Consider the following 25,833-nt stretch of genomic DNA (forward strand, 5'->3'; position numbering starts at 1 on the left):
CCAACCCATGCCAAGCCATTCCAACCTTGGCCAACGCGAGTCAGTGCCACGGACGCGCCCCTGATGAGACCCCGCGTATCCCACGGGTCGACACAGCCGCACCCCTCCGCCCCCTCCGTGCAGTCAATAAAGCCCTGAGGAAGCAGCAGATCCTGCCTGGGGGAGTCCTTTATGGGGGAGTCCCCAGCCCCCCCAGCATGGGACGAGGGGGTCCCCATGCCCCCTACCCCATGGGGATGTGGGAGGTGCCCCCTGCCGTGGACCCCCCAGTCCCCAAAGAACCACACAGCACACAGGGGGTCCAAAAGGACATGTGTAATCTGGGGGGGCCCCGTGTCCCCCCAGGGCCCCCCATCCCGCGCGGTACAAAACCCGGCCATATAAATATCACTTTGTTAAAAAACAAAACCGTGGGGGCAGGGGGGAGTTCCAGGGGGAAGGAACCAACAAAAAAACCCCAAAATCGACAAAAACAGGTGAGAAGGGCCCGGGGGAGACACACCCCAAGTCAGTAGTGTGGTGTGGTGGGGGGAGGGGGGGCTGTAGTTTTGGGGACCCCGCCTCATGGAGATGTAGGGGGGCCATACCCCGGTGCCCAAAGGGGGTAGAAGAAAAGGGGATAAACAAAAAAAAAAAAGGGGAAATGCCCCAAAAAGGGTCCCAAAGGCGGGGGGGACCAGGATGAGCCCCTGCACCCCCAAATCTCCAGGATAACAGCTGCCCGCCCCGCAAAGTCTCTGCTGTGGGGTCCCCAGCTCAGTAGTACAGGTTGGGGGGCCAGTGCCCCCCGGGAACATCCCAGTCCTGCTCTAGTTTGTGGGTGCCGCCGAGGAGGAGGGGCAGGAAGAGGAGCAGGAGGGGCCCGAGGGGGGTCTCCCCCAGGGTTGGGGGGGGTCTCACCGCAGCCGGTGCTGCCGCATGAGGGGCACAATGCAGGCGGGGGGGCCCGCAACCCCCAGGAAGGGGTGGCGGAGCAGCTCCGGGGCGCTTGCCCGCTGCGCCGGGTCCCGCACCAGCATCCGCTCCAGGAACCCTTTCAGGGACGGGGACACCTAGGGGGGAATGAGAGGGGGGTGTGAGACACCCCCTGGGACTCCCCAGAAAGGGGGAAAGGGGGAACCCCCCACTGAGTTACCTTGTGGCCGTTCTTGAGCCGGGGGGGAAGGTTGTCCCGGATCAGCTTCATGGCTTTGAGGGGAGGCTCGTTGAAATAAGGGGGTTCCCCATCCACCATCTCGATGACCATCACCCCCAGGGACCAGATATCCACCTGGGGGGGGGGTGGGTCACCCCAGAAATGAGTGGGGGTTTTGGGGGGAGCCCCTAAAACCCACTCTGTACCCCTCCCCACCCAAATACACAGCATCCAGAATGGAGGGGTTTGAAGGGGAGGCCACTTGGAGCCCCTCAAACATACACTGGGTACCCCCAAACCCAGCCTGGGCAACCCTAAACCCATCCCAACCCCCCCATAAGACACCTCAGGGTGCTAGAGAAGGCAGGAGATGCACTTGGGGGCCCACACACCCACCCCAACCCCACTAAACCCATCTCAAACCCCCTGAAACCCGCCCGAAACACTTCCTAACGCACCCCAGGACCCCCAGAACTCCCCTGAGCCCCCAGACCCACCTCGGGGCCGTAGGGCAGGCGGGAGATGAGCTCAGGGGCCATCCAGTACGGGGTCCCCACCAGGGACTTGCGCCGTGGCACTTCTTTGTTCACCTGGGCGCAGAACCCGAAATCCGAGAGTTTCACCTGCCAACGGGGACGGGGCCGGTCGGGGCGGGATCCCAAAAGATCGGGGGGGAGGTTTGGGGGGATTTTTGGGGGTTCCTACCCGCCCATCGTGCGTGAGGAGGATGGAGTCACTCTTGATGTCGCGGTGGATGACGCCCTGGGCGTGGAGCACAGCGAGTGCCCGCAGCACCGAGCGGCACACGGCCGCAATCTGCTCCTCTGACATCCTGGGGGACGGCAGCGTCACCACCCGTCACTGCTGTCCATCACCCCTGTCAGCTCTGTCACCCTCCCCCCTGGCACCTCACCTGGTGTGGGTGACGATGTCGGTCAGGGCACCCCCCTCCAGGAACTCCATGACCACCCAGAGCTCATCACCCACCAGGTAACTGTTGTACATCTCCACCACGTTCTCGTGCTGGTGGTCCCGCATGATCACCACCTGGGGGGTAACGGGGACATGGGCGTGGGACCCTGGGACTGTCCCCAGTGGTCCCCAGGGCATCAGGAGGTCCTGAGAGGGTCACCAAGGGGTCCTTGAGGAGCTTTAAGGGGGCCCCGAGAGCTTCCTGAGGACATTGAAGGGGATCCTGAGGGTCTCCAAAGTTCTCCCCCCAAGGGTCCCCAAAGTTCTCTCCCCAAGGGTCCCCAAGAGCCTCCTGATGGGTTCCCGAGGGTCTCTGAAGGGCCTCTATGAAGTCCCCAAGGCTCTCAAGGGGTCCCCGAGGCTGCCTCCCGCCCTGACCTCATTGAAGAGCAGCTCTCGTCGCTGCTGCTTGCGCAGGTCCATCTTTTTGACGGCCACGAGCTTGCCGGAGCCGCGCACGGTGGCGATGCAGACGATGCCCGTGGAGCCCTCGCCGATCTTGATGAAGTTGTCCAGGTATGTGCGGGGGTCGCCGGGGTCCACCACCATTTGCAGCGCCGCCCGGAACTGCTCGTGGGACACGCGCTGGGGGCCCCCCGCCGGGGCGGGTGCGGGGCCGGGCGGACGTGGGGCCGGGGGCTCCGGGGCGGGGGGAGGCGGCTCCGGGGCTTTGGGGCGTGGGGGGCCGGGGGCGTGGGAAGCACCGGTAGTGCCGGCGGGGACCGGCCCATTGGGGGTCACCTCCTGCGGCCGTCCCGGGCGGTGCTCGGCCTGTGGGGACAGGGGAGAGGGGCGTCAGCCCCTGGAATTCCCGTGGGAATGGCGAGGGCCAGCGCTGGGGCCTCCAGGTGGAGGTCGGAGGGAAGGGCTGGGTGAGGAAGAGGACGAAGAAGAGAAGACGCTCCAGAGCCACGGCCGCAGAACCAGGAAGGAAGCGTGGAGCCGGTGGCCTCTTGGCTGCCCCGATTCCCATCAGGACATGGGAAGCTGCGAGGAAGAGGAGCGGAAGAGCTGCTTCCAAGGAGGAAGAGACCGAGCGAGGAAGAGGAAGATGAAGCTGCACTGGGCAGGGAAGGTGGCAGCCCCCTGCACACCCCGATCCCGGGAAGCTGCAAAGAAGAGGAGCGGAGGAGCCACTTCTGAGGAAGAACCACTTCTGAGGAGCAGCACAGTGGGGAAGAGGAAGAGGAAAAGGAAGAAGAGGAAACCGCTCCAGAGCCAATGATGCAACCCTGGGGAAGGAAGCCGCTGCTGATCCCAGCGGAGCACAGGAAGCCATGAGGAAGAGGAGCAGAGAACCCACTCCAGAAGAGGCAGAAGAGCAGGAAGAGGAAGAGGAGGATGAGGAAGGGCCTGGGAACACCCCTTTACCTGGGCACTGCCCCCCCGGCCAGGGTCGGTGTCGGCACGGGGGTAGGTGTGGAAGGGGCGTCCGGGCGCCGTCTTCAGCCCTGCTCTGGGAGCGCCGGGAATGTCGGGGGGCCGCAGGTCGGGCCCCGAGAGCGGGCGCTGCTCGCGGGGCGGGGGCCGGGGGGGCCCCTCTCCGGCCGAGCTGGATTTGGGGCGACCCCCGGGGGGGTGCGGGTGAGGAGGCTCCCGCCCAGCCGCGGTTTTGGGGTCCTCCCGTTCCTGGCACTGGGGGGGTCTTGGCTCCGGGTCCCCACGGCGGCTCTTGCCGGGCTCCGGGCGAGAGGGGGGGGGTCCCGGGGCCAGGCCGTTCTCCGGGGGGTGCCGGGAGGGGCAGGGGGGGCTGTCCCGGCGCAGGGAGTTGGAGCGGGACACAGACACGGCCTCCAGCTCGTCCAGGAGCCACGCCAGGGTCCCATCCCGGCCCCCAGGGGTCCCATCCTGGGTCCCTTTGGAGCCGCGCACGATGGGCTGCGGGGAGGGGGGGGACACATGGGGAAAACAGGGGAAAAAAGGAAAAGAAACCAACAGAAAGATGACATGGAATGGCTGCAGGGGGATGGCAGGATGGGCAGAGGGGAGGGGGCTTGGCTGGGGTGTCCCTCTGGGGAGACTCCCAGATCCCAAAATGATCCCAAAATGATCCCTGGGTGCCCCCCAGGGATTGGGGTCTGGCCTCACCGGGAGGGTCCCAAAATACTGGCCGGTTTGATGGGGCAGGAATTGGATGACATCAGAACTGAGGTGGGAACGGGTGGATGTGGGAATGCGGGGGATGTGGGAATAGTGGGGCATGTGGGAATAGTGGGGCATGTGGGAATATGGGAGGATGTGGAAATGGGGGACAATTTGGGGACTTAAACAAATGGGGACACACATGATGGGGAAGAGATCAGGTGGGAATGATCCCGTGTTCCCATGGGATGGGCTGGTTCCAGGTATGGGGAAGGGTCTCTCACCTGGCTGGTCCCTGTCCTGGGGGACCCAGCTGCCACCTCCCTGCTCCATGATCCCCAAATTCCCCCCAGTGTGGCTTTTTGGGAGGGTGGGAAAAGGGTAGGGATCTGCCTCCCTTCCCCATTATCCTGAAATTCCCTGCCCCAAGACCCCCAAATTCCTCCCAGTTATTCCCCCAAACCCACCCCGGGGACTGAATGAGCCCCCACCTCCCCCATCCCTGCCCCATGATCCCAAAATCCCCATGTCCGTGACCTCCTCGTTTGTCTTTTCGGAGGCAGGAAAGGGATGGGGACCCAGCTCCCACCTCGCTGCTCCATGACCCCCAAATTCCCTCAGAATATTGAACGATCCCAGAATTCCCTTGCCCCCAAACCCCCAAACTGCCCCCAGTTCAACCCCAAAGAGCACCCAGAACCCCGTTACCTCCTCCAAGACCCCAAACCCAGAATGGTGACCCGGCCACTCCCTCCCCGCCCCATAACCCCCCCCGAATTCCCGATGTTCCCGGTTTTCCACACCTTGTGGGCCCCGCGGATGGCGGTGATGCAGGCAGGGTCCACGAGGGGTTTGGGGCGCCGGGCAGACTCCTCGAGCAGCCCCTGCCACTGGCGGGGCAGCCCCGTGAAGCGCTGCTCCGAGGGGTCGTACCCCGTGTGCACCCGGTGCTCGAAGTTGGACGGCGCCGAGATCTCCACCCGCTTCTTCTTCTTGGAGAACATGGCCCGGGATGCGCTCCTGGCAATGGGATCGGGACCCAAAATCCCAGTGTTAGGACAAGGGAAATGGGAACCGTCATCAGGAATGGGATGGGCCCCCGAAATCCAGCGTTACAACGGGGAACGTCACCGGGAACAGGAACAGCCCCCAAAATCCAGCGTTACAATGGGGAATGTCACTGGGAACGGGAACAGCCCCCAAAATCCAGTGTTACAATGGGGAACGTCACTGGGAATGGGATTGGCCCCCAAAATCCAGTGTTACAATGGGGAACGTCACTGGGAACAGGAACAGCCCCCAAAATCCAGTGTTACAATGGGGAATGTCACTGGGAATGGGATCAGCCCCCAAAATCCAGTGTTACAATGGGGAATGTCACTGGGAATGGGATCAGCCCCCAAAATCCAGTGTTACAATGGGGAATGTCACTGGGAATGGGATTGGCCCCCAAAATCCAGTGTTACAACGGGGAACATCACTGGGAATGGGATTGGCCCCCAAAATCCAGCGTTACAACGGGGAATGTCACTGGGAATGGGATCAGCGCCCAAATCCCATCGTTAGAATGAAATAAATTGAAAATGTCATTGGGGTGAAACGCGTTGGGTTGGATGGGATCAGATCCAAAATCCCAGTGTCACGGTGAGGTAAATGAGAAGCATTGGGTGGGAATGGGATCAGTCCCGAAAATCCCATTGTTGGAATGATTTTTATCCATCCATTGGCCACTTTTGTCCAACATCCTCCCTTTTATCCAATTACTTCCATTTTTCCCCAATTCCAAGCTTGGAAACACCAGGAGCACTAGAAATTCCCACTTGGAAATGGGATTAATCCATTGATTACCTCACCTAGACCAAGAAACAGCCTTAAAACACCTCAAAAAGCCACAAAAATCCCCTTTGCCTGGATCCCAGCACCAGTGCTCTGGGGCACAATCCCAGGGTTTGGCTGATTCCATTCCCTGTTTTTCCATGTTTTTCCTGCAGGTTCCAGGCCCCAAATGAGCTGAGCTGGGAGGGTTTTGGGGATGCGATCCCAGTGGGGCCATGAATCCCACCGGGAATGGCCCCAAAATCCCGCAGATCCTGGGCGGATCCATTTTTCCCACTTCCACTGCTTTTCCCAGTGCCAATTTCCTGCCGTTTCCTCCCATTTCTTTCCGGCTCTTCAGCTCAATCCCATTTTCCAGGCTCCAGAATCTCACCGCTTCCAAGGTTTTCTCACCGTTTTTCCCAATCTTTGAAGATTTCCCCTTAAATCATTGATCCATTGTGGAAGTTCTTCCCCTCCACTTCGACCCCAGTCACAAACTGTTGGAATTCCGTATATTCCCCATTTTCCCTGCTCATCCTAGGCTGCTCCCTCTTTCCACCTTTCCAGGACACTGCTGGGATCCTCCCTGGATTGCCAAAATCCTGGCTTTGGATGGAAAATTCTCCTGGTTTGGGGAAATCGCAGCTGAATTTGGAGCGGGAGGATTAAAATCTGCTGCATTTGGGCTTTTCCTGCCGGGACTTCCAGGGGAGATACCCGCCGATGATCCAGGCCAGCCGGAACGTTGGGGAGGTGCAGCATCCAGGACCTCTGGACACCAAATCCACAGGATTTCACCCCGAAAATCCCCCTTTTTTTGGCACCGTTGGGGAAAAACTGGTGGCACTTGGCAGGGGCAGAGGGGTCCTGAAGAATTTCAGAGGGTGGGATGGGGGCCAGGAGAGGGTGAACTTATTCCTCAGCCCTTCCCAGGTCGCATTCCTGGGATCCCAGTGGGGTTTAATTAGTCACCAATTAACGAGGAACCGAGTCCACACCGGGCAGAATATTTTTGTATTTTTCCTAAAATTCCCCACAAAATTCCCCAAATCCCCCCCAAACCAGTGGCATTTTGGCTGTGTCCTGGTGGGAATTGTGCTGGCAGCTTCGGGATGAGAAACAAAGGGAAAAGTAAAGGGAGAAAAAGGCGCACAGAAGCGCTTCACGCCTTCCCATAAACCCCAAACCCAGGAAAATCAGATATTACTGGGCAGGAGAGTGTCCAGGAAGGGATTGCAATGGGATTTTCAGCAAATTTCAGGATTTTCAGACTAGAACTGCATGAATTTCAGGAAAGCAAACACCCAGGGTGGCAGCGTGGCATTCCGGGCACGGCACTTGGCTTCATCCCGCTTCCCAAATTCCAAAAGTCCCACTTTTTTCTCCCTTGCGTGGGGCTGGTCCATCCATCCCATCTCTCCTCCCTTTGCCCCAAATTGCTCTATTTTCCCCTAAAATTCCAGGCGGGCCCCTATGGTAGCAGAGAGCCCCGGGAAGATGGGGAGAGGTCCCAGGGAGAGCCGGGGTCGATCCCAAGGGATCCCAAAGGGATTCCCAGGGAATCTCTGCTCTGGAGCCTTCCTGGGATCCCACTGGGGGGACGTAGTGAGAAAATTCCACCAGATGGAAAACTTACCTTGTCTTCCCACTGCTTATTCCCAGGTTCTTTCCCCTAGAGTTCCCTGAATCCTGAACTCATGCTGGACTTGATCTTTTTGGGAAAAGGAGGGAAGAGCCAAAGTCTCCACTGGAAAATCCCTGAGCCAGTTTTTTCCTTTTGGGGAATTATTTTCCTGGTGTCAGCCAGAACAGGAAGAGACTCAAAACCCTCCAGTTCCACATCTTCCATGAAAAACTTCCACCTCCAGAGCCCCCGGGGGGAATTTGGGATCCTCAGGAAGCAGCTCTTTAACGCAGCAGGGACAGATCAAAGCGTCCCGAAAACTCCTGGAATTCCGGCAGAATCGGCAAAAGTGCGTTTTCCTGAACTTCACGGGTGGTCCCGATGATCCCTGGAGCTTTCCGCATGCCAGAGCTGCTCTGGAGCCCCAAAATCCCAGTCAGATTCTGCTGGGAGCAGGCTGGGGTTGCTCTGAGGTGTTGTTTTCCTTAGGAAACCCCAAAATCCAGGAAGGGGTGCCAGGCAGTCCCGAACCTGTGGGTGAATCCCCCGGGCTGGAATCCTGGGATTCCCCCAATGGGGTCACATTCCCGGGACAGGGAGGCCGGAAAGGCCGGGACCGGAGCGTTCCGGCCGGGAAAGGCGGGTTGGACTGGCCCAGCTGGATCTGCCGGAGGAGAAGGAGGAGGAGGAGGAAGAGGAGGAGGAGGAGGAAGAGGAAGAGGAGGAGGAGGAGGAGGAGGAGGAAGAGGAAGAGGAGGAGAGGTGTCGGCCTTTGCCCAGGAGGAATCCCGGAATTCCAGGAATCTGGTGACCCAGGAGGACGTTTTCCTCCTTGGGGGAAAAATTCCAGGAAGGGAATCGGGAGATCTGAACTCCTGGGAGAAGGGAATCAACTGCTCAAAGCTTCCGTGGTCGCTGGGAAAACCAGGAAAGGCGAGAGGAGGGAATGGAGAAAGGAGTGGAAAAAGAAAAAAGAAGAAGGGGGAGAAGAAGGAAAAAAGTGTAAAAGAAAGAGGAAAAAGAGAAATTCCAGTGGAATTCAGCTCTTTTCCTGCAGCAGGAAGTTTCCTCGGAGCTGGAAGTTTAGGGAGAGGGAAGGAGGGAGGAATGTCGGGAATCTCCGGCTCGGGGCAAAGGAAGGGCCAATTAAAGATGATCCAATTAATCAGTAACAGTGCCGTCCATGCATAATAATCCAGTTCACCAAAATCCAGGAAAACGGCAAATCCCTCCTGGGGCTGGTTTGGAAACACCCCCAGAAAACCCAAGTATTCCTCCCAGGGCTCCAGGGAACCCAGGTCTTATCCCATGGGAATGAACAAATTAAAAGATTAATTAAAGCCACGGGCAGGAATATCCTTGGAATTTCCTCCTGGAAAATCTGGAGCAATTCCCGCTCGTCCTGCAGCCATTAACGAGATACTGATGACCAAATTCCCACCTTTTACCCCCAAAGCCCAACAGGGAATGGCGGGAGGGGGAAGTTTTTGGCAATTTCCAAAGGACTGTTGGATCTTTTCCACATCTGGATATTCCCCATAAACCCCATTTCCACTTACTTCCAAGCCAGTTGCGGGTCAGTCCCTCTGTCCCACCATTACTTATTTCAAACTTCACTAAATTACAGGCAAAACACAATTAAAAGCCCAAATCTAGAAGCTCTTTCTGGTATTTTTTTCTCCTTTTCCTTTGAGGAACAGCGACAGGAATACCACCAAGAACATTGGGAATGGCGATTTCCCTTCCCACTGCGCCAAAACTGGGGGAAAACGCTGTTTTTGAGGAGTTAGGACATTCCTGAGGAATCCCAGTGCCCGTCTGCCTTGGAGTCCCTGACCCAAATCCACAGGAAACGCTGCAAAAATCTAACCCAGGGCTCTGGGGCTGGATGGGAGTGTGCGGAGGAGACCCCCAAATCCCCGTAGGATAAAAAATTCTGGGAATTAATTCCGGATCCGTTTCCTACCTGCCACGAAGGGAAAACTTTCCTGCCTCAGCTCCGCATTCCGGGTCCTTCGGGAAAAGTGCTGCACGGGAAGAACGGAATTCCCTCAGGATCACCCCTAAACTGCCCTTTTTGGGGTGTTTTTAGGGCGAGGGGCGGTTAGATCCACATCCCGCTGCTCTCCGGGAATTCCAGGGTTTCCAAAGGTTGTTGCCACCGCCCCCCCGGGGATTTGGGGAGCCCCGAACTGCCCCCAAACCCACCGCCAACCCCCCACCTCCATCATCACAGAATTCCTTGGCCCTGGAGGGTCTCCAAACCCCAGCTCCCCCTGAAATCCCCCAAATTCCTCCCGAGCGCCCTCAGCGCCCCCCGGCCCCCCCTAGGCCTCACTCGGCCGCCGCCATGTTGGGATCGAGCCACATCCGGGTCCTCCCACGGCCGCGTCGCCGCGGCGACAAACCACGCCCACAAGAGGCGGGGCACGGGCGAGAGGGGCGTGGCGAGCGAAATATGGGCAAGGAGCGGAAAACGGGGAGCCGAACATGGGCAAGAGGCGCGGCCTAGGGCGGAGAGGAGCCGAATGTGGGCGGGGAAGGCGGCTTGGGGTGAGGTTTAGGGCGGGAGGGGCGGGGTCTAAGGCGGAAGTTGATGCTGAGGGGGTCGGTCTCCGCACTGTCACGCCCCAGAGATCGGGGCGGGATTAAGAGGTAGTCCAACCAATCATCGCACAAATCACGGAGATTGGCACCCCCGCCATCCAATCGCGGCGCGGCACGTTCGGATCCGGGTAAGATGGCGGCGCACCGCGGGGAACGTGGCGGCTCCGGTCCCGCCGCTCCCCCCCGGTCGCCGGCGCCCTCCTCAGGCAGTTCTGACCGTGCGTTCTCCCCTCAGAGCCTTGGAGATGTCGCTGCGCGCCGTGCTCAGGACCGCGGCCTCGCTGCCCCGATGCAGTGCGTAAATCGCCCCCTTTCCCCAAAACCCTCCGCCCCGCCAAAAGCCCCTGACCCCTCTCCGTGTTGCCCCCGCAGCTCCGCGGCTGCTCCTTCCCTCGCTGCCGACCCCTCCTCCATCCGCCGCCATGGCCACTCTGAACCAGATGCACCGGCAGGGCCGCCCCGCGCCCCCTCCCCGCAAACTGGGGCCCACCCTGGGCCGCCCCCAGATCAAGGGGGTGGTGCTGAAGAACCTGATCCGAAAGCCCAAGAAGCCGAACTCGGCGAACCGCCGGTGTGTACGGGTGCGTCTCAGCACAGGCCGCGAGGTAATCGCCTTCGTGCCCGGCGAGGGCCACAACCTGCAGGAGCACCACGTTGTGCTGGTGCAGGGTGGGCGCACCCAGGACCTGCCCGGCGTCAAACTCACCGTGGTGCGTGGAAAGTACGACTGCGCCCACGTGCAGGCGAAGAAATGAGGAAGGACCTCGGGATGGGGGTCCTGGGAATGCGCCCAGGCCGCGATGAGGTTCCCCAGTCGGGGACACGCTGGCCCTGGGTGTTGTTTAGAATAAAAGTTGGCAGTGATGCGGGTTGTGGTGTGGAGTGATGGTGAGGGTATTGGGAAGGGTCTTGGGCGCACTGGCAAGGGTCTTCGGGAGACTGGGGGCACTGGGAAGGGGCCTTTTGGGGACCTCGAAGGGTCCTGGGGGCGCTGGGAAGTGGCTGCTAGGGCACGGGGGAGGACTGGGAGGCCCTGGGAAGGGTCTGGAGAGGGATCTGGGGACGCGGGGGGAGCAGCTCAGGGCACTGGGATGGCCCTGGGGGTGCCACTGGGGTCACAGGGCGGGGCTCCCCGCGGTCACCGAACCCGGACCGCTGCGGGTCCGAGGCCGGGGGCGCGACCAGGCCGCGAGGGGGCGTGGCCAGAGCTGCCGGGGGGGGAGGGGCTGTCCGCGCGCGCGCCCGGCCCCGCCCCCGGCTCCTCCCCCACGTGACCCGCGCCGGTGCTCAAGATGGCGGCGCGCCGGGCACTGCTGGCTGCGGGTCGCGCGGCGGGGGCGGGTGGGCGGCGCGGGGCCGCGGGGAGCGCTCCCGGCCCGGGTCCCGCTCCCGAAGCCGGTGCGGGGGACGGAGCCGGGGCCGTGGCGGGGCGGAGCCGGCTGTACGAGCACGTGCGGGAGGGGCTGAGCGCGCGGCCGCAGCTCGACGTGACCGCGCTCAGCGAGCGCGACGTGGAGCGGCGGCGCGGTTCGCTGGGGGGCGCTGCGCTCCGGGAGATCGTGAGTGGCGGGAACGGGGGGCGGGGCCTGCGGGAGGCGGGGCCTCAGGCGCGGCTCGGCCGTGAGGGGGCGGGGCTCGGCACGCGGGATGGGCGTGGCCTGATGAAAAGGGGCGGTGACTAAAATGGGGGGGCTACGGAGCCCCGCGTTTGGGTGTGGCCGCACCGCCCACCTGAGCCACGCCCTGGCCACGCCCTCAGGTGCGGACGTGGTCGCGGCTGGGGCAAGTCCGGGACGGCATCGCCCGGCTGGAGGCTGAGAAGGGGCGCGTGGCCCAGGGGGTCCGCGAGATCCTGGTGAGATCCCCCGGATCAGTTCTTTTTGGAACCCTCAGTTTCCCCTGGCATCCCTCCCCGGAATCATGAATACCCCCTTGGACCCCTCGGTTCCCCCTGGGACCCCCAAAGTCCCCCCTGAGTCCCTCTGGTCCCCACTCACGTCCCCCTGGAACTCCCCAGGATCCCCCTCCCTTTCCCCCTAAACCACTCCCAAGATCCCCACCCCCCTGCCCCCTCTGTTCACCCAAACTCCCCAGGATCCCCTGACCCCTTTTCCCTCCGCAGGCCTCCCACGACAAGGCGGCGGCCAAGACGGTAGGAGCTGAATTTTATGGGGGGCTCGGGGTGGGGTTCCTGGATCCCCCATCCCCTCACGGTGGCCATCCGGCAGCTCCCAGAATTGGCAGCGCTGCGGGAGCGGGGCCGGAGCCTCCGGGGGCAGCTCCGGGTGCTCGAGGCCGAGGAATCTGACCTGGAGCAGAGATTTTACCTGGGGGCCCTGCAGTTGCCCAACAGAACCCACCCCGCTGTGGTGAGACCCCAAAAACCTTCCCAAAATTCCCCAGAAACCCCCCTGACACCCGCTCTGGCCTGGGGTGATTTGGTGTAAAAAATCTCCTTCTTGTGTCCTCCCAGCCTGTTGGGGACCAGAGTCAGGCCCGGCTGCTTGAGGTGGCTGGTGAGAAACCAGGTAAAAGGGGGAGGTGTTTTGAGGGGTCTGGGGCGGTTTTTGGGTGCGGGGGGGAGGAAGAGAAGGGTCCTTGGGGGAAAATGAAGGGTCTGGGGGTGACAGAGAATTTGGGGTGGGGTGAGGAAGGATTTTGGGGGGGGAGGGGGGGTGTGGAGGGTCTGGGGTGACAAAAGTGACAAAGATTCTCCCTCCCCAGTGTTTGATTTCAAGCCAAAGGGACACCTGGAGCTGGGGGAGGGGCTCGACATCATCCGGCAAAAGTGAGCGACACCTGGAGGGGGGACCCTTCTGTCACACTCCTGTGACCCCTGTCACACACCTGCCACACACCTGTCACACACCTGTGACCCCTGTCCCACCCCTGTCACACTCCTGTGACCCCTGTCACACACCTGCCACACACCTGTCACACACCTGTGACCCCTGTCCCACCCCTGTCACACTCCTGTGACCCCTGTCACACACCTGCCACACACCTGTCACACACCTGTGACCCCTGTCCCACCCCTGTCACACTCCTGTGACCCCTGTCACACACCTGCCACACACCTGTGACCCCTGTCCCACACCTGTCCCACACCTGTCCCACACCTGTCACACCCCTGTGATCCCTGTCCCACCCCTGTCACACTCCTGTGACCCCTGTCACACCCCTGTCACACTCCTGTGACCCCTGTCACACTCCTGTGACCCCTGTCACACACCTGCCACACACCTGCCACACACCTGTCATGCACCTGTCCCACGTGTCAGGCCATTGTTTTGTTACCTGTGCGGGGTGGGGGGTGTCCCCAGGTGTCCCCAGGTGTCCCCAGGTGTCCCACAGGTGTCCCCAGGTGTCCCACAGGTGTCCCACAGGTGTCACGCCCCTGCAGGCGCCTGTCCCACGTGTCGGGCCATCGCTCCTACTACCTGTGCGGGGCCGGGGCCCTGCTCCAGCACGCCCTCGTCACCTTCACCCTGCGGAAGCTGCTCAGCAAGGTGGGGGGGGATGGGGGAGTCCAGGGAGGGTCTGGGGGGATCCAGGGAGGGTCTGGGATCATCTGGGGGGATCCAGGGAGGGTCTGGGGTGTTCCAGAGAGGGTCTGGGATCATCTGTGGGGATCCAGGGAGGGTCTGGGGTGTTCCAGAGAGGGTCTGGGATCATCTGTGGGGATCCCGGGAGGGTCTGGGGTGTTCCAGAGAGGGTCTGGGATCATCTGTGGGGATCCAGGGAGGGTCTGGGGGAGTCTGGGGGCATCCAGGGGTGTCGGGGTCTCCTGACCTCCCTTTTTCCCAGGGTTTCCTGCCCATGACGGTGCCGGACCTGCTGCGCGGAGCCGTTTTTGTGAGTGACTCCCAAGCCTCCTGAGACCCCCCTGACACCTCTGTGACCACGGGTGACCCCCTGTGCCCTCCAGGAGGGCTGTGGGGTCCAGCCCAGCGCCAGCCCCTCCCCAGTTTACACCATCGACCCCGCGCGCTTCGAGGATCTGTGCCTGGCCGGGACCTCGGAGGTGGGAATTGCAGGTGGGAAATGGGAGAAAATGGGGTGAGATTGGAAAAACCAGGGGAGAACATGAGGAAAATGGGGAAAACGGGGAAAAAAAGGCAACAGTAGGAAGAAAAATGGGGAAGAAATGGGGGAAGAAGCTGAGAAAACCAGGGGGAAAATACAGGGGAAAAAATGGGGGGAAAGCCAGGAGAAGAAAGAGAAAATAGGGAAAAAAAGGGGGGAAACGGGAAAAAATTGGGGGAAAGGGGGACAACTGGGAAAAAAGTGGAGAAAGGGGGGAGTGGCAGACGACTTTGGGGTTCACCCTGTGCTCCCCCATCCAGGATATTTCATGGACCACGCGGTGCAGCTGCAGGACCTGCCTGTCAGGTACAGGGGGGTTGTGTTCCCCCCTAGACACTCCCGCTCCTTCTGGGGATCCCGACCTGATGCCCTGGGGGGTCTGAGCCGTGTCCCCCGCCAGGGTCGTGTGTTCCAGCACCTGCTACCGTGCCGAGACTGACACTGGCCGGGAGCCCTGGGGGCTCTACCGCGTCCACCAGTTCACCAAGGTACTGGGAGCACTGGGAGAGCCCTGGGGAGGACAAGGTGGGGGGGCGTCACCCCATGTCCCCGTCCCCCCCCCCCAAAGGTGGAGATGTTTGGAGTGACGGCAGCCGAGCGCGGGACAGAGAGCGAGGAGCTGCTGGACGAGTTCCTGGGGCTCCAGAAGGAGATTTTCTCGGAGCTGGGGCTCCATTACCGGTGAGAAGGATTTGGGGGGATCCTCCCAATCCATGGGACCCCAAAATCCCTCGTAACTACTCCATCCTGGACCCCCCCAGTGTTCTGGACATGCCCACGGAGGAGTTGGGGCTCCCCGCCTACCGCAAGTTCGACATTGAGGCCTGGATGCCTGGACGGGGCAAATTTGGGGAGGTGAGTAGGCGGTCGGGGACCCCAATAATTCAGGGAGAGCCCCAATAATAAGGGGAGGATGCAGATAATTCTGGGAAAACCCCAAAAATTCTGAGGTGCCCAGGGTGACACCCCCTCATCCCGTTCATGGCCCTCCCTTTACCCCTGCCCTTGCTGCTGGATCAGGACCCCCATTTTGGGGCATCTCTAGAGTGGGGGAGGGGGGGTGCCCAAAACCTCCTGACCCCTCTCCACCCCCCACTCCCAGATTTCCAGTGCTTCCAACTGCACTGATTACCAGAGCCGGCGGCTGAACATCATGTACAGCGGGGAGGGGGGCCGGCTGTGCCACGCCCACACGGTGAGTGACCCCCGCCAAACCCCCTGGGAGACCCCCAAAACCGCTGGGGGGGGGGGGGTCCCTGAGCCCCCCGACCCCGTGTCCTCCCCTGTCCCCCCCAGGTGAACGGCACCGCCTGCGCCGTGCCCCGGATGCTCATCGCGCTCCTCGAGTGCAACCAGCTCCGGGTAGGTGTTCTTGGGGGGCATCCCAGGGAGTTTGGGGGTGCAGTGGGAGCTCACCCTGCCCCGTATCCCCCCCCCAGGACGGCCGTGTCCGGGTGCCCCCTGTGCTGCAGCCGCTGGTGGGGCAGGAGGTGCTGGCCCATCCCCCTGCCCCCCTCCTGCGCTACATTGGCCCCAACCAGCCGGGGGGGGGGCCCCCTGAAATGGGGAGGGTGCCCTGAGGTGGGGAGGGGTCCCCACGGAGGAGGCGGAGCTGGGGCAGGGCGTGGCCGGAGCTGGGACAACGCAGGACGGACACGCAGGACACCGGACACACACGGGACACACAAGGCACGGCGCACCTGGGACGCGTGACAACCCCACCCCGTGCATCCCACGTGTCTCCCCACGGTGACAAATCCCGGGAATAAAACCTGGAAATGCCCCCCCTTGTTACAGGTGTGTCCTTTGCTCTATGGGGACACAAAGGTGTCTCCCCCCAACAAATGTCCCCCCACGTGTCCTGCTCATTGTCACAGGCTCTGAGCGCAGCCTCTGCTTTATTTCCCACTGCCCCCCGCAGCCCTTGGGGCTCCCCTGGGATTTTGGGGACACATCTTCAGGGGGTCCCTCCGGCTGGGGGGTGGTAGGGGGACTCCCAAGTCCATCCAGGGGGGTTCTGGGGAGGTCCCAGGGGGCCCCTCAGGCTGGGCAGCGCCTGCTGTTGATGATGATGTCGTCGTACTCGTCCTGGGGAAGGAGAGAGGTTTGGCAGGGGGGCTGGAAAAGTGTAGGGAGGCTGAAAGGGTTTGAGGGAGCAGGAGAGGTTTGGGGGGGTCTTGGAAGGGTTTGGGGGCCCTTCCCGGAGCCCCCAGTCATCCTGGGCTATCCCGGGGGGACTTCGGGGACAGGTAGGGGAGGGGTGTGGTCACCGACTGACCTCGCTGTCCTCGGCCCTGCCCTCGCTGTCGCTGCTGTCGCTGCTGTCGCCGGGGGGGGGGTCACGGGCCCCGAATCGGCGCAGGAGGGGGGGCAGGCGGGGGTCGGGGCGGCGCCGGGCGCTGTACAGGGGGGTGAACCCCGAGAACGTGCGGGAGTCCGGCTGCGCCCCGCCCCGCAGGAGGCACTCGGCCACCTCAGGGCTCTGGGCCTCCACGGCCAAGTGCAGGGGGCTGCGGCCACAGCTCGGCTCCTGGGGGGCACACTGGGGTCAGGGGGTGGCCAGGACCCCCCCAGTCCCATTTTTGGGTTTTCTTCGGGGGGGATTTTGGGGGCACCCACCGGCCGGTCGGGGTCAGCCCCAGCGCGGAGCAGGAGCTGCACCAGCTCCAGGTCGCGGCGCAGGACGGCCACGTGCAGGGGGGTGTAACCTGTTGGTGGGGGGGAAAATGGGGGCCCGGGGGGGCCCCAAAGTTCTGCCTGAGCAGGTGGACCCCCCCCAAACCATGTGCCCCCTCCCCAAAACACGTCAATCCCAAACCTGTGACGCCCCTTAGTTGTCCACCCCAAAACCGTGCCCCCATCCCCAATATCACGTCCCCCCCCCCAAAAAACTGACCCTCTCAAAACCACAATGCCCCCAAAGCCATCCCTCCCCCAAAACCGTGTCCCCCCTGCCCCCCCCCCCCACCGTCGTAGTTGACGCTCTCCAGCTGTGCCCGCCGCTCCTCCTCCTCCTTCCGGGGATCCCGGGGGGGGTCCCGGGAGTCGGGGGGCCCCCCCAGCAGGGCGCGGGCGCAGGCGGGGTGGCCCTCGCGACAGGCGAGGTGCAGCGGGGTGTGACCGCCCCGCTCCCGCACGGCCACGCCCGCGCCCGCCGCCCGCAGCCGCTGCACGGCCCCGGCCAGCCCCAGCACCACGGCGATGTGCAGCGCGCTCTGGGGGGTGAAACCGGGGTTAAACTACCCCAAAAACACCCAAAAATAGCACCCCAAGGCCTCAGCCCCAGCCCCAGCGCGATGTGCAGGGAGCTCTGAGGGGGGCGGGGCGGGTCACAACTGAGGGGTCAAACCCCACCCAAAATTCCCCCATAGACCACCCCCCCCCCGCAGCTCCGCCCCACTGTGACCCCAAAACTCCAAATTGTCCCCCCCCCAGCTCCCCACCCACCCCCATCCGACGCTGTGGAGACTTGGGGCGGTCCCAGGACCCCCGACCCCTCCGGGATCCCCAAATTTCCCCTCCCCCGCACCTGGCCCAAGTCGTTCTGCAGATCCAGGTAGGGCGAGTGCTCGGTGTGCCGCAGGATGGACTCCAGGAACTCCTCGTGCTCGTGGATCACGGCCAGGTGCAGGGCCCTGGGAGGTGGGCACGGGCTGGGGGGTTGCACATCCCCAGACCCACCGGGGAGTCCCTAAAAGAGGGGAGGGGGGGGGAGCGGGGATGGGGATGCTGGGCTATTGGGGTGGGGGTTACTGAGGGTTCTAGGGGGTTACTGAGGGGTCCCCGCGGGCGTCAGGCTGTCCCGGGGGGCCGCACCGGAACCCCGGGAGAAGGCAGGACCGGGACTTCCCCCAACCCCAGGGTGTGCGTGGGGGTCCCGCCCGGACGCGGGGGGCTCCCTCGTCCGTCCCCGCCCTCACGTGTCGCCGTCCTCGGTGACGAAGCTCAGGACGTGCTGCAGCCAGGCCGCGGGGTCGGCGAGGGGCTCGGCCGACTCCGCTCCGGGGCTGGCGGGCAGCGGCGGCCCCAGCAGCCCCTCGCCCAGCGAGCCCAGCCCGCTGTCGCACCACTCGTCGCCCTCGGGCCGCTTTGCCTCGCCGGGGGCCGCCGGGGCCGCGGGGGCCGCGGCCGCCATCGCCGGGGCCGCCTCAGGCCGCGGCCGCCATCGCGGACCGGGGAATCCCCGCGCCGGCGCCTGCCGGGACCCGTAGTCCGCGCCCGCTCTTCCGGGTGCCTCAACCAATCAGCGACCTCCGCCTGGCCACGCCTACTTCCTCCGCCAACTGGGACACGCCGGGCGGTGCGGCGGACTCGGAGTGGGCGCGGCGCATGCCGGGAAAAGCGGCGCGCTCCGCCAATCGCGGCCTGCGGCTGGGGTCGCTCCGCCAATCGGCGCGGCGGGCGCGGGGCACGCCGGGAAGTGTTGCGGACGCGGGCAGGCCGCGCCCATGGCGGACCCGGACGGAACCGGGGCCGGCGGGGCCGGGACGGGCCCGGGGGGCGGGGCTCCCTCTCCTTCGGCCCCCGTCGGTGACCCCCCCACTGTCCCCGCAGTTCCCGGTGCCCGCGAGGAGGAGGCGGAGCAGGACGCTGAGTCTCCGGTAACCCCCCCCCCCCCCTCGGCGTCCCCCCGGTCCGCCCCCCCGCTGACCGCCCCTGACGCCCCGGTGACCCCTCGCGCTCCTCCCCGCAGGCCTCGGACCCCGAGCCGGGCGCTTCGGCCGACGCTGACAGTGGGTCTGAGGACGCCGGGGTCCCGCGACTGCAGGGGGCCTCGGGCTGGGCCTGTGGGGACACTTTGGAGACCCCTTGGGAACACTTTTGGGATATCGCCTTTGGAGATATTTCGGGGGCTTTTGGGAACCCTTTGGAAGGCCTTACTGGGCCTGGGGGGCTCTTATGGGACATTTGGGGATATTTCTGGGACAGGGTGGGGGGAATGGGACCTTTGAGGACAGTATTGGGGCCTTTGGGGTAACTTCAGTCATTTTTTGGGACATTTCTGGGATCTTTGGGACTTTCGGGTACCTTTGGAGGACATTTGGGGAGCCTTTGGGGACATTTTCTGGGAATTTGGGACGTCGGGGACACTTTGGGGAGCCTTTGGGGACATTGTCTGGGAATTTGGGACGCCGGGGACACTTTGGTGATCGTTTGGGGACAGCTCGATGTCCCCGCAGTGGAGCTGCTGCGGACGCTCCTGTCCCGGACCTTGGGGCTCGGCGGGGACAAACCGGAGCCGGTGCTGGACGAGCTGAGCCTGCAGGGCGTGAGCCGCTTCCTGAAGAGCGACCGCTGTAGGGACACCGGGAACGGGGACGGGAATGGGGATGCACCAAGAACGGGGACGGGGCAGCGGGAAGATCAGGCATGGGGGGGGCGGGGGGACACGGGGACACCGGGAACGGCGGGACAACGGGAATGGGGGAAGGGGAGGCGCAGCGGGAACGGGGTGGATCTGAGGCTTCACAGTGCAGGGGGAAAGGGGCACTTCTGGGGTTCTCGAGGGCAGACTTGGGGTTCACGCCTATGTCCCCCCCAGGTAAGAACGTCGTGTGCATGGTGGGCGCTGGCATCTCCACCTGTGAGTGCTCTTTGTGGGGGTCCTGGGGGGGGGTTCGGGGACGCCCGGGGTGGGTCCTGACCCCCCCAACGCCCCCAGCTGCCGGGATCCCGGATTTCCGCTCCCCCGGCACCGGGCTGTACTCCAACCTGCAGAGCTACAACCTCCCCTATCCCGAGGCCATCTTTGAGATCGGTTTCTTTAAGGTACCCCCTCCTTTCCTCCCCAAATTTTAGGGGGGCTCATGAGTTTCTGGGGGTGCTCCGAGCCCCCCCCCCGACCTCCCTGTGCCCCCCCCCCCAGAAACACCCAGAACCCTTTTTCGCCCTCGCCCGTGAGCTCTACCCAGGGCAGTTCAAGGTAACCCAAACCCCCCCCCGAACCTACTTCCAAGTGCCCCCCTACTCGGGGGGGGGCCCTAAGAGACCCCAAATAACCCCCAAATTCTCCCCCTAGCCCACAGTGTGTCACTACTTCATGCGGCTGCTGCAGGACAAAGGGCTCTTGCTGCGCTGCTACACCCAGGTGGGGCCCCCCCTCCCCCCTCAGCTGGTTTGGGGCTCACGGGGATTTTGGGGACCTCCTCCTGACCCTCCCCCCATGCCCCCCCCAGAACATCGACACTCTGGAGAGGGTGGCGGGGCTGGACCCGGAGCTGCTGGTGGAGGCTCACGGCACCTTCTTCACGTCCCACTGCCTGCGGCCCTCGTGCCGCCAGCCCTACGGCCTGGCCTGGATGAGGGGTAGGGGGGGCTCTGGGGACCCCTCCGAGTGGCTGCGGGGGTGTTCCAGCCTGTGCTGCTATAGGGGAGTAACAGCAGGTTGTTCTCCAGTGCTCCTCAAATGTCCCTGTGGTCCCCCAAATGTTCCTGTGCCCTGTCAAATCCTTGTGGTCCCCCCCCAAATGTCCCTTTGCCCCCTTTCCTCAGAGGCCCCCGCTCCCTCTCCTTTTCAGAGCGGATTTTTTCCTCCCTTGTTCCTAAATGTGAGAAGTGCCAGGGGCTGGTGAAACCTGGTGAGTTGTTGTGGGGGGGGGGGGGGGAGGGAGAGGAAGGGGGCTCAGCGGGAATTTGGAAGGGGGAGGGTGTCTTCCCCCCTGCCCACCCCCTCACTCACCTCCCACCCCCCCCCAGACATCGTGTTTTTTGGGGAGAACCTCCCCTCACGCTTCTTCGCCCTCCTGGAGTCGGTGAGTGGGGTTCGGAGGGTCCTGAACATGCCCCCCTGCCCCCAGCTTGAATTGGGGGGGGGGGGGGGGCAGGCTGAGGGGACCCGGGGACCCCCCTCAAGTGACCTCCCCTCCCTCAACAGGACTTTGAAAAAGTCGACCTGCTGCTCATCATGGGCACCTCACTGCAGGTACAGCCCTTCGCCTCCCTCATCAGCAGGTGAGACCCCCCCAGGACCATTCATGTACCCCCCCCCCAGACCCGTGGGACCCACCTGTGACTGTCCCTTCACACAGGGTCCCCACTAACACCCCAAGACTCCTGATCAACAAGGAGAAGACAGGGCAGGTGAGGTGGGGGGGAGATTGGGAGGTGCTGAGGGGGGGCTCAGAGCAGCTGCCCCCCTTGTCATCCCCTTTGTCCCCCTCAGAGTGACCCCCTGATGTCCCTGATGGGCTTTGGCGGGATGGACTTTGACTCAGACAAGGCCTACAGGTATGGGGATCAGGGGGCTCTGCCCCCCCATCCCCCCCAGTGGTTTGAGGGATCCCCAGCTGGTTTTGGAAACCCTCACAGTGGTTTTGGGGACCCCTGGAGGTGGGTTGGAGGATCCCCATCTAGGTTTGGGACACCCTAAGGTAGTTTTGGGGCCACTCAAGGTGGTTTTGGGTATCCACAGGGTGGTTTGGGGACCCCCAAGGTGGTTCAAGGGCCCCTGAGTTTTTTAGGGCCCTGCAAAGGTCGGTGACTTTGGGATCCCTGTGCCTGTGCAGGGACGTGGCCTGGCTGGGGGACTGTGACAGCGGGTGCCTGGCTCTGGCTGAACTGTTAGGCTGGAAGGTACCCCCCCGACACCTCCCCCCACCTGCAAATTTTGGGGGTGCCCCTGCCCCCCAAACCCTTCTGGGACCCCCCTGAACCCCAGTGTCCTCCCCTCAGGAGGACCTCGAGGAGCTGGTGCGGAGGGAACACGCGGCCATTGATGCCAAGGGGGAGGACAAGGACGGGGCGGACCCCCAAAAGCACCGGGGGGACAAGGACAAGGGAGACCCCAAAAAGAGCCTGGGGGACAAGGTGAAGACTCAAAGGGATCCCGAAAAGAGCCTGGGGAACAAGGAAAAAACTCAAAGTGACCCCAAGAAGAGCCTGGGGGAGAAGGCCAAGGCTCAAAATGACCCTGAGAAGCCCTGGGAGGGCAGCGAGGACCGTCCCCATAGCACGGGGGGGGCAACCCAAAATTAAATGGTAACAGAGGAGTTTTTGGCTTCGTGTGGTCACTGGGGGCCTGGGGGGGGGGGGAGGGAGGGGGTGTGTGTGTCAATGGACTGGGGCTCTTTTTTTCCTTAAAAGAACAAAGAGAAAACCAAAAATATATGAAAGGGGGAAAATAAATTACAAAAGGAAAGGGGGAGATTGAGGGTGAAAAAAAGGCTTTCTCCTCCTCTAAAAAGGGGTGTTACAGCTCCAAAATGTGTAGGAATTCGCAGGGAGGGTGGTGGGGGGGTGTGTACAAAATGCTGAATCCTGTAAAGTTTCTCACTTCTGTATCTACTAAGAAATAATATTAATTTACATTAAAAGAATTGTTTCCAAGTAAAGCTCTGTACGTGCTGTATGATACCTGGCATTTTGGGATGGAAGGAAGAGTGGATACGGAGCTGTGGGGTTGGAAAATGCAAATGTGACTTTTTTGGAATGGCAAATGGGACTCGTCGTCCACAAGCCAAAATTGGCCAAAATTTGGATTGCACCTCCAAAATCCCATAATCCAAGGGTTGGTCGCAGAGGGAAGCTGCCAGGACAGATGGGTCTGGCTGGGCTTGACTTCCTAGGGGCCGCCTTGGAGCTGCTCCTGAGGTGGGGGGGTGGGAAACTTCCCGTGGGAAAGAACTGTCACAAAATCACAGAATATCCTGAGCTGCCTCCACAAAGGGCATCGAGTCCAACTCCCGCCCTGCCCAGGACACCCCAACAATGCCACCCTGTGCCCGAGATTTATAAACTATATCAACATTTCGAGCTTCACGTCATCGGCCTTCTCCGAGTCTCGATGTCATCGAGGATCTTTGTGCCCGAGGAGCTCGCCTTTGGGTCCGGAGCGATCGCCCCGGTCCCCCAGCAGTTGTTGCCTTCTCTAGGCCTACTGAGCTTCTTGAGCATCCTCTTAACAGCTTTGGTACTAACTTCTAGTAAGGACTTATGTTTTGCTATCATGTGCTATTGCCATAGAGCTTTCTTTCCTTTGGCATCATCGGCCTCTGGCTCATCTTGCAGTAGGAATCTTGGGTCCATCAGGTGAGACTGCTGGGCAGTTTCAACTTGTGTCTATGTTCTGTAGGTTGTGTCTATGTTATGTAGTGTCCATTGTCCTCTGTGTCACAGGGCTTTGTTGCATATCAGTGACGTTTTTTGCATGGTTCTGGGCCGTATTGGCTGTACTCTACTTGCCTACTTTCCCGGATGGGGCTTATTCTGGCATCTTTATCTTTTTACTTCTTGAGACTGGAGGAAGTACACAAGATGTTCTCATCTATCTTCCTTCTCAGTTTTAGTACTGGCTTCTTTTCACATGTCATTCCCTTGGACCTCTAGAGGGAGGGTATCGGACCCTCCCTCCGTGACCGCAGTATTTCAGTAGGTTCCATCGCCTCTAAGTGTATTGCGCTCAAGAATTAATCTTCCGGAGACTCATCTCAAGCCCTCGTGTCATCTTTTCTTAATTTGGGGTGCCGCCCATCCGTGCACCGCTTAGGGTCGGAGCCGCCCTGCCCTGGCACGTAGAGTCACAGTTAGGTAGAACAGTCATAAAACTCAAGGGTTCATCTATTTTCTATGGGGTTTTGGGCAGAAAAGTTATGGGCCTGGTGTGGGGATAACTCCTAGCCACGGGCCACTCTCTGACCGCTTCACATTGTCTCACAGGTCCCGAGGCGGCTTTGGATCTCCACAGTCACCGATGCTACCGACTTTCCCGGAATCTACGGCTCGATGTCGAGGAGCGGCAGCCAGGGAAGATGTATCAAAGTATTTTCATTGGTGGAGTGTTTTGATGAATGGCTACAGTCAGTGTGTAAGCTGAAGAGTGTGTGACTGTCTGTATCTGTGTGTGAGGGGTTGTGTCTGCCTATGTGGTTGTGTCTGCCTGTGAGTGTGTGTGTGTGTGGAATGGTCCTAACTTGGTGTGTATGATTTTTACCTTTCAGTTTTTCAACACATTTTTGAATTTAGAATAAAAAAACCCCAGCTGGGGGGTTTTTTTTTTTTTTTCCCCCCCGGCTGGGTTTTTTTTTCCTCGGTCCCGGCCGGTCTGCGAGGCGACGTTCATCGCCAAGGTTTGGGTGCGGACCGTGCCGGGCCGGGGTTTTGTCAGGCAGGACGATTTGGAGGCTCTCGGGAACCCCGTTCCCGAGCAGCCAGGGTGGGGAGAGTGGTTGAGATGATGGTGGGATTGTGTGGAAGCTGAAAGAGGTGTGTGTGGTGGATGACTGGTATGTTCTCCCTGTGGTGCTGTTGTTTTGGGTTTTCTGTAACAATAAAACAAAATGTAGCAAGTTTTCCAGAAATAGAGTAATTGTTATATTGTATTGCTATGTATTTGGCTTGTGCTGCTCTGTATTGGTCTGTATTTGTGTCTGCTGCTGTATTTCCATGTATTGCTCTGTATGCAAATAGGACTTTTACCAGTGTGTATATGGATTGTATTTGTACTTTATTTGTATACATTGTTGTTTCTGTATATTGTGCTAGAGTGTAAATGCAAAAATCCATTCAATAAAGTTGAATAAACTCTAAAACCCTAATTTTGGGGGTTTTGGGGGTTTTTGGGGGGGAATTTGGGTCGGCTGGGCCGGGAGGGGGCGGGGCTAAAGGGGAAATGGGCGTGGCTAAACAGGGAGTGGGCGGGGCTAAGGGGTGGCTTTGCAGGGGTCCTGAGGAGATTTAGGGGGTTTGGGCCTTTTATTTGGGAATGTTGGGCCTTTAAGGGGATTTTTGGGGGTCTCTGGGGGGTTTTTTTTTTGGAATTTTGGGGGTTTTGGGGGTTTTTGGGGGGGAATTTGGGTCGGCAGGGCCGGGAGGGGGCGGGGCTAAAGGGGAAATGGGCGGGGCTAAGGGGTGGCTTTGCAGGGGTCCTGAGGAGATTTAGGGGGTTTGGGGCTTTTATTTGGGAATTTTGGGTCTTTAAGGGGATTTTTGGGGGTCTCTGGGGGGTTTTTTTCTTGAATTTTGGGGGTTTTGGGGGGTTTTTGGGGGGGAATTTGGGTCGGCAGGGCCGGGAGGGGGCGGGGCTAAAGGGGAAATGGGCGGGGCTAGAGGGGGAGTGGGCGGGGCTAAGGGGTGGCTTTGCAGGGGTCCTGAGGAGATTTAGGGGGTTTGGGGCTTTTATTTGGGAATTTTGGGTCTTTAAGGGGATTTTTGGGGGTCTCTGGGGGGGTTTTTTTTGGAATTTTGGGGGTTTTGGGGGGTTTTTGGGGGGGAATTTGGGTCGGCAGGGCCGGGAGGGGGCGGGGCTAAAGGGGAAATGGGCGGGGCTAAGGGGTGGCTTTGCAGGGGTCCTGAGGAGATTTAGGGGGTTTGGGGCTTTTATTTGGGAATGTTGGGTCTTTAAGGGGATTTTTGGGGGTCTCTGGGGGGTTTTTTTCTGGAATTTTGGGGGTTTTGGGGGGTTTTTGGGGGGGAATTTGGGTCGGCAGGGCCGGGAGGGGGCGGGGCTAAAGGGGAAATGGGCGGGGCTAAGGGGTGGCTTTGCAGGGGTCCTGAGGAGATTTAGGGGGTTTGG

At 61.3% G+C, this 25,833-nt stretch overlaps 5 protein-coding genes across 12 annotated transcripts; 3 read left to right on the forward strand and 2 right to left on the reverse strand.

Moving 5' to 3' along the window:
* Positions 1–300: 300 nt before the first annotated feature.
* PAK4 (p21 (RAC1) activated kinase 4) lies at positions 301–10,033 on the reverse strand. Of its 2 annotated transcripts, XM_068998318.1 has the most exons (10): positions 9,970–10,033; positions 9,598–9,658; positions 4,993–5,209; positions 3,479–3,985; positions 2,486–2,878; positions 2,049–2,182; positions 1,841–1,967; positions 1,633–1,758; positions 1,136–1,270; positions 301–1,052 (listed from the first exon to the last, which is right to left on the reverse strand). In XM_068998318.1, the coding sequence occupies exons 3-10, from the start codon at positions 5,191–5,193 to the stop codon at positions 897–899; spliced, it is 1,779 nt and encodes a 592-aa protein (XP_068854419.1). In that variant the 5' UTR covers positions 5,194–5,209; positions 9,598–9,658; positions 9,970–10,033; the 3' UTR covers positions 301–896. The 2 variants fall into 2 exon arrangements, with proteins under 2 accessions (XP_068854419.1, XP_068854420.1); XM_068998319.1 differs by lacking the exons at positions 9,598–9,658; positions 9,970–10,033 and adding an exon at positions 7,644–7,860.
* A 234-nt stretch (positions 10,034–10,267) lies between these two features.
* MRPS12 (mitochondrial ribosomal protein S12) lies at positions 10,268–11,102 on the forward strand. 2 transcript variants are annotated; one of them, XM_068998324.1, is made up of 3 exons: positions 10,268–10,366; positions 10,474–10,532; positions 10,611–11,102. In XM_068998324.1, the coding sequence occupies exons 2-3, from the start codon at positions 10,484–10,486 to the stop codon at positions 10,991–10,993; spliced, it is 432 nt and encodes a 143-aa protein (XP_068854425.1). In that variant the 5' UTR covers positions 10,268–10,366; positions 10,474–10,483; the 3' UTR covers positions 10,994–11,102. The 2 variants fall into 2 exon arrangements, with proteins under 2 accessions (XP_068854425.1, XP_068854424.1); XM_068998323.1 differs by lacking the exon at positions 10,268–10,366 and having other exon boundaries at positions 10,373–10,532.
* Positions 11,103–11,530: 428 nt separating this feature from the next.
* Positions 11,531–16,107, forward strand: SARS2 (seryl-tRNA synthetase 2, mitochondrial). Its single transcript, XM_068998376.1, is given in 17 exon segments — positions 11,531–11,797; positions 11,998–12,093; positions 12,361–12,390; positions 12,467–12,607; positions 12,712–12,766; positions 12,963–13,026; positions 13,642–13,747; positions 14,046–14,093; positions 14,167–14,275; positions 14,585–14,630; positions 14,725–14,812; positions 14,893–15,005; positions 15,086–15,179; positions 15,427–15,519; positions 15,621–15,686; positions 15,764–15,883; positions 15,885–16,107. Coding segments are annotated over 17 exon segments (1,689 nt in total). The 3' UTR covers positions 16,038–16,107.
* Positions 16,108–16,189: 82 nt separating this feature from the next.
* On the reverse strand, positions 16,190–18,525 carry NFKBIB (NFKB inhibitor beta). Of its 2 annotated transcripts, XM_068998383.1 has the most exons (6): positions 18,245–18,525; positions 17,854–17,959; positions 17,293–17,539; positions 16,944–17,032; positions 16,603–16,854; positions 16,190–16,412 (listed from the first exon to the last, which is right to left on the reverse strand). In XM_068998383.1, the coding sequence occupies exons 1-6, from the start codon at positions 18,457–18,459 to the stop codon at positions 16,365–16,367; spliced, it is 957 nt and encodes a 318-aa protein (XP_068854484.1). In that variant the 5' UTR covers positions 18,460–18,525; the 3' UTR covers positions 16,190–16,364. The 2 variants fall into 2 exon arrangements, with proteins under 2 accessions (XP_068854484.1, XP_068854485.1); XM_068998384.1 differs by lacking the exon at positions 17,293–17,539 and having other exon boundaries at positions 18,245–18,523.
* Positions 18,526–18,635: 110 nt separating this feature from the next.
* SIRT2 (sirtuin 2) lies at positions 18,636–24,826 on the forward strand. 5 transcript variants are annotated; one of them, XM_068998378.1, is made up of 16 exons: positions 18,639–18,925; positions 19,018–19,061; positions 19,505–19,621; positions 19,867–19,908; positions 19,987–20,093; positions 20,191–20,247; positions 20,344–20,412; positions 20,501–20,630; positions 20,843–20,902; positions 21,021–21,076; positions 21,199–21,275; positions 21,353–21,404; positions 21,487–21,551; positions 21,830–21,896; positions 21,996–22,301; positions 23,979–24,826. In XM_068998378.1, the coding sequence occupies exons 1-15, from the start codon at positions 18,654–18,656 to the stop codon at positions 22,296–22,298; spliced, it is 1,518 nt and encodes a 505-aa protein (XP_068854479.1). In that variant the 5' UTR covers positions 18,639–18,653; the 3' UTR covers positions 22,299–22,301; positions 23,979–24,826. The 5 variants fall into 5 exon arrangements, with proteins under 5 accessions (XP_068854483.1, XP_068854479.1, XP_068854478.1 ...); XM_068998377.1 differs by lacking the exon at positions 23,979–24,826 and having other exon boundaries at positions 21,996–22,312; XM_068998380.1 differs by lacking the exon at positions 23,979–24,826 and having other exon boundaries at positions 18,717–18,925; positions 19,018–19,057; positions 21,996–22,312.
* The last annotated feature ends 1,007 nt before the right edge of the window (positions 24,827–25,833 follow it).

Source organism: Aphelocoma coerulescens, chromosome 34 (genome assembly GCF_041296385.1).
Source record: "Aphelocoma coerulescens isolate FSJ_1873_10779 chromosome 34, UR_Acoe_1.0, whole genome shotgun sequence".
Lineage (NCBI taxonomy): Eukaryota > Metazoa > Chordata > Aves > Passeriformes > Corvidae > Aphelocoma > Aphelocoma coerulescens.

Coding starts and splice junctions, on each gene's coding strand:
- NFKBIB (XM_068998383.1), bottom strand. CDS start 18,459: ATGGCGGCCGCGGCCCCCGCGGCCCCGGCGGCCCCCGGCGAGGCAAAG. Junction 17,960..18,244: donor GTCACCGAGGACGGCGACAC/GTGAGGGCGGGG, acceptor CCCACCTCCCAG/GGCCCTGCACCTGGCCGTGA. Junction 16,855..16,943: donor GGGCTGACCCCGACCGGCCG/GTGGGTGCCCCC, acceptor TGTGCCCCCCAG/GAGCCGAGCTGTGGCCGCAG.
- PAK4 (XM_068998318.1), bottom strand. CDS start 5,193: ATGTTCTCCAAGAAGAAGAAGCGGGTGGAGATCTCGGCGCCGTCCAAC. Junction 2,879..3,478: donor GCCGGGGGGGCAGTGCCCAG/GTAAAGGGGTGT, acceptor CTGTCCCCACAG/GCCGAGCACCGCCCGGGACG. Junction 1,968..2,048: donor GACATCGTCACCCACACCAG/GTGAGGTGCCAG, acceptor GCCGTCCCCCAG/GATGTCAGAGGAGCAGATTG.
- SIRT2 (XM_068998378.1), top strand. CDS start 18,654: ATGCCGGGAAAAGCGGCGCGCTCCGCCAATCGCGGCCTGCGGCTGGGG. Junction 20,248..20,343: donor TCTACCCAGGGCAGTTCAAG/GTAACCCAAACC, acceptor TTCTCCCCCTAG/CCCACAGTGTGTCACTACTT. Junction 20,631..20,842: donor CGGCCTGGCCTGGATGAGGG/GTAGGGGGGGCT, acceptor TCTCCTTTTCAG/AGCGGATTTTTTCCTCCCTT.
- MRPS12 (XM_068998324.1), top strand. CDS start 10,484: ATGTCGCTGCGCGCCGTGCTCAGGACCGCGGCCTCGCTGCCCCGATGC. Junction 10,533..10,610: donor GGCCTCGCTGCCCCGATGCA/GTGCGTAAATCG, acceptor TTGCCCCCGCAG/CTCCGCGGCTGCTCCTTCCC.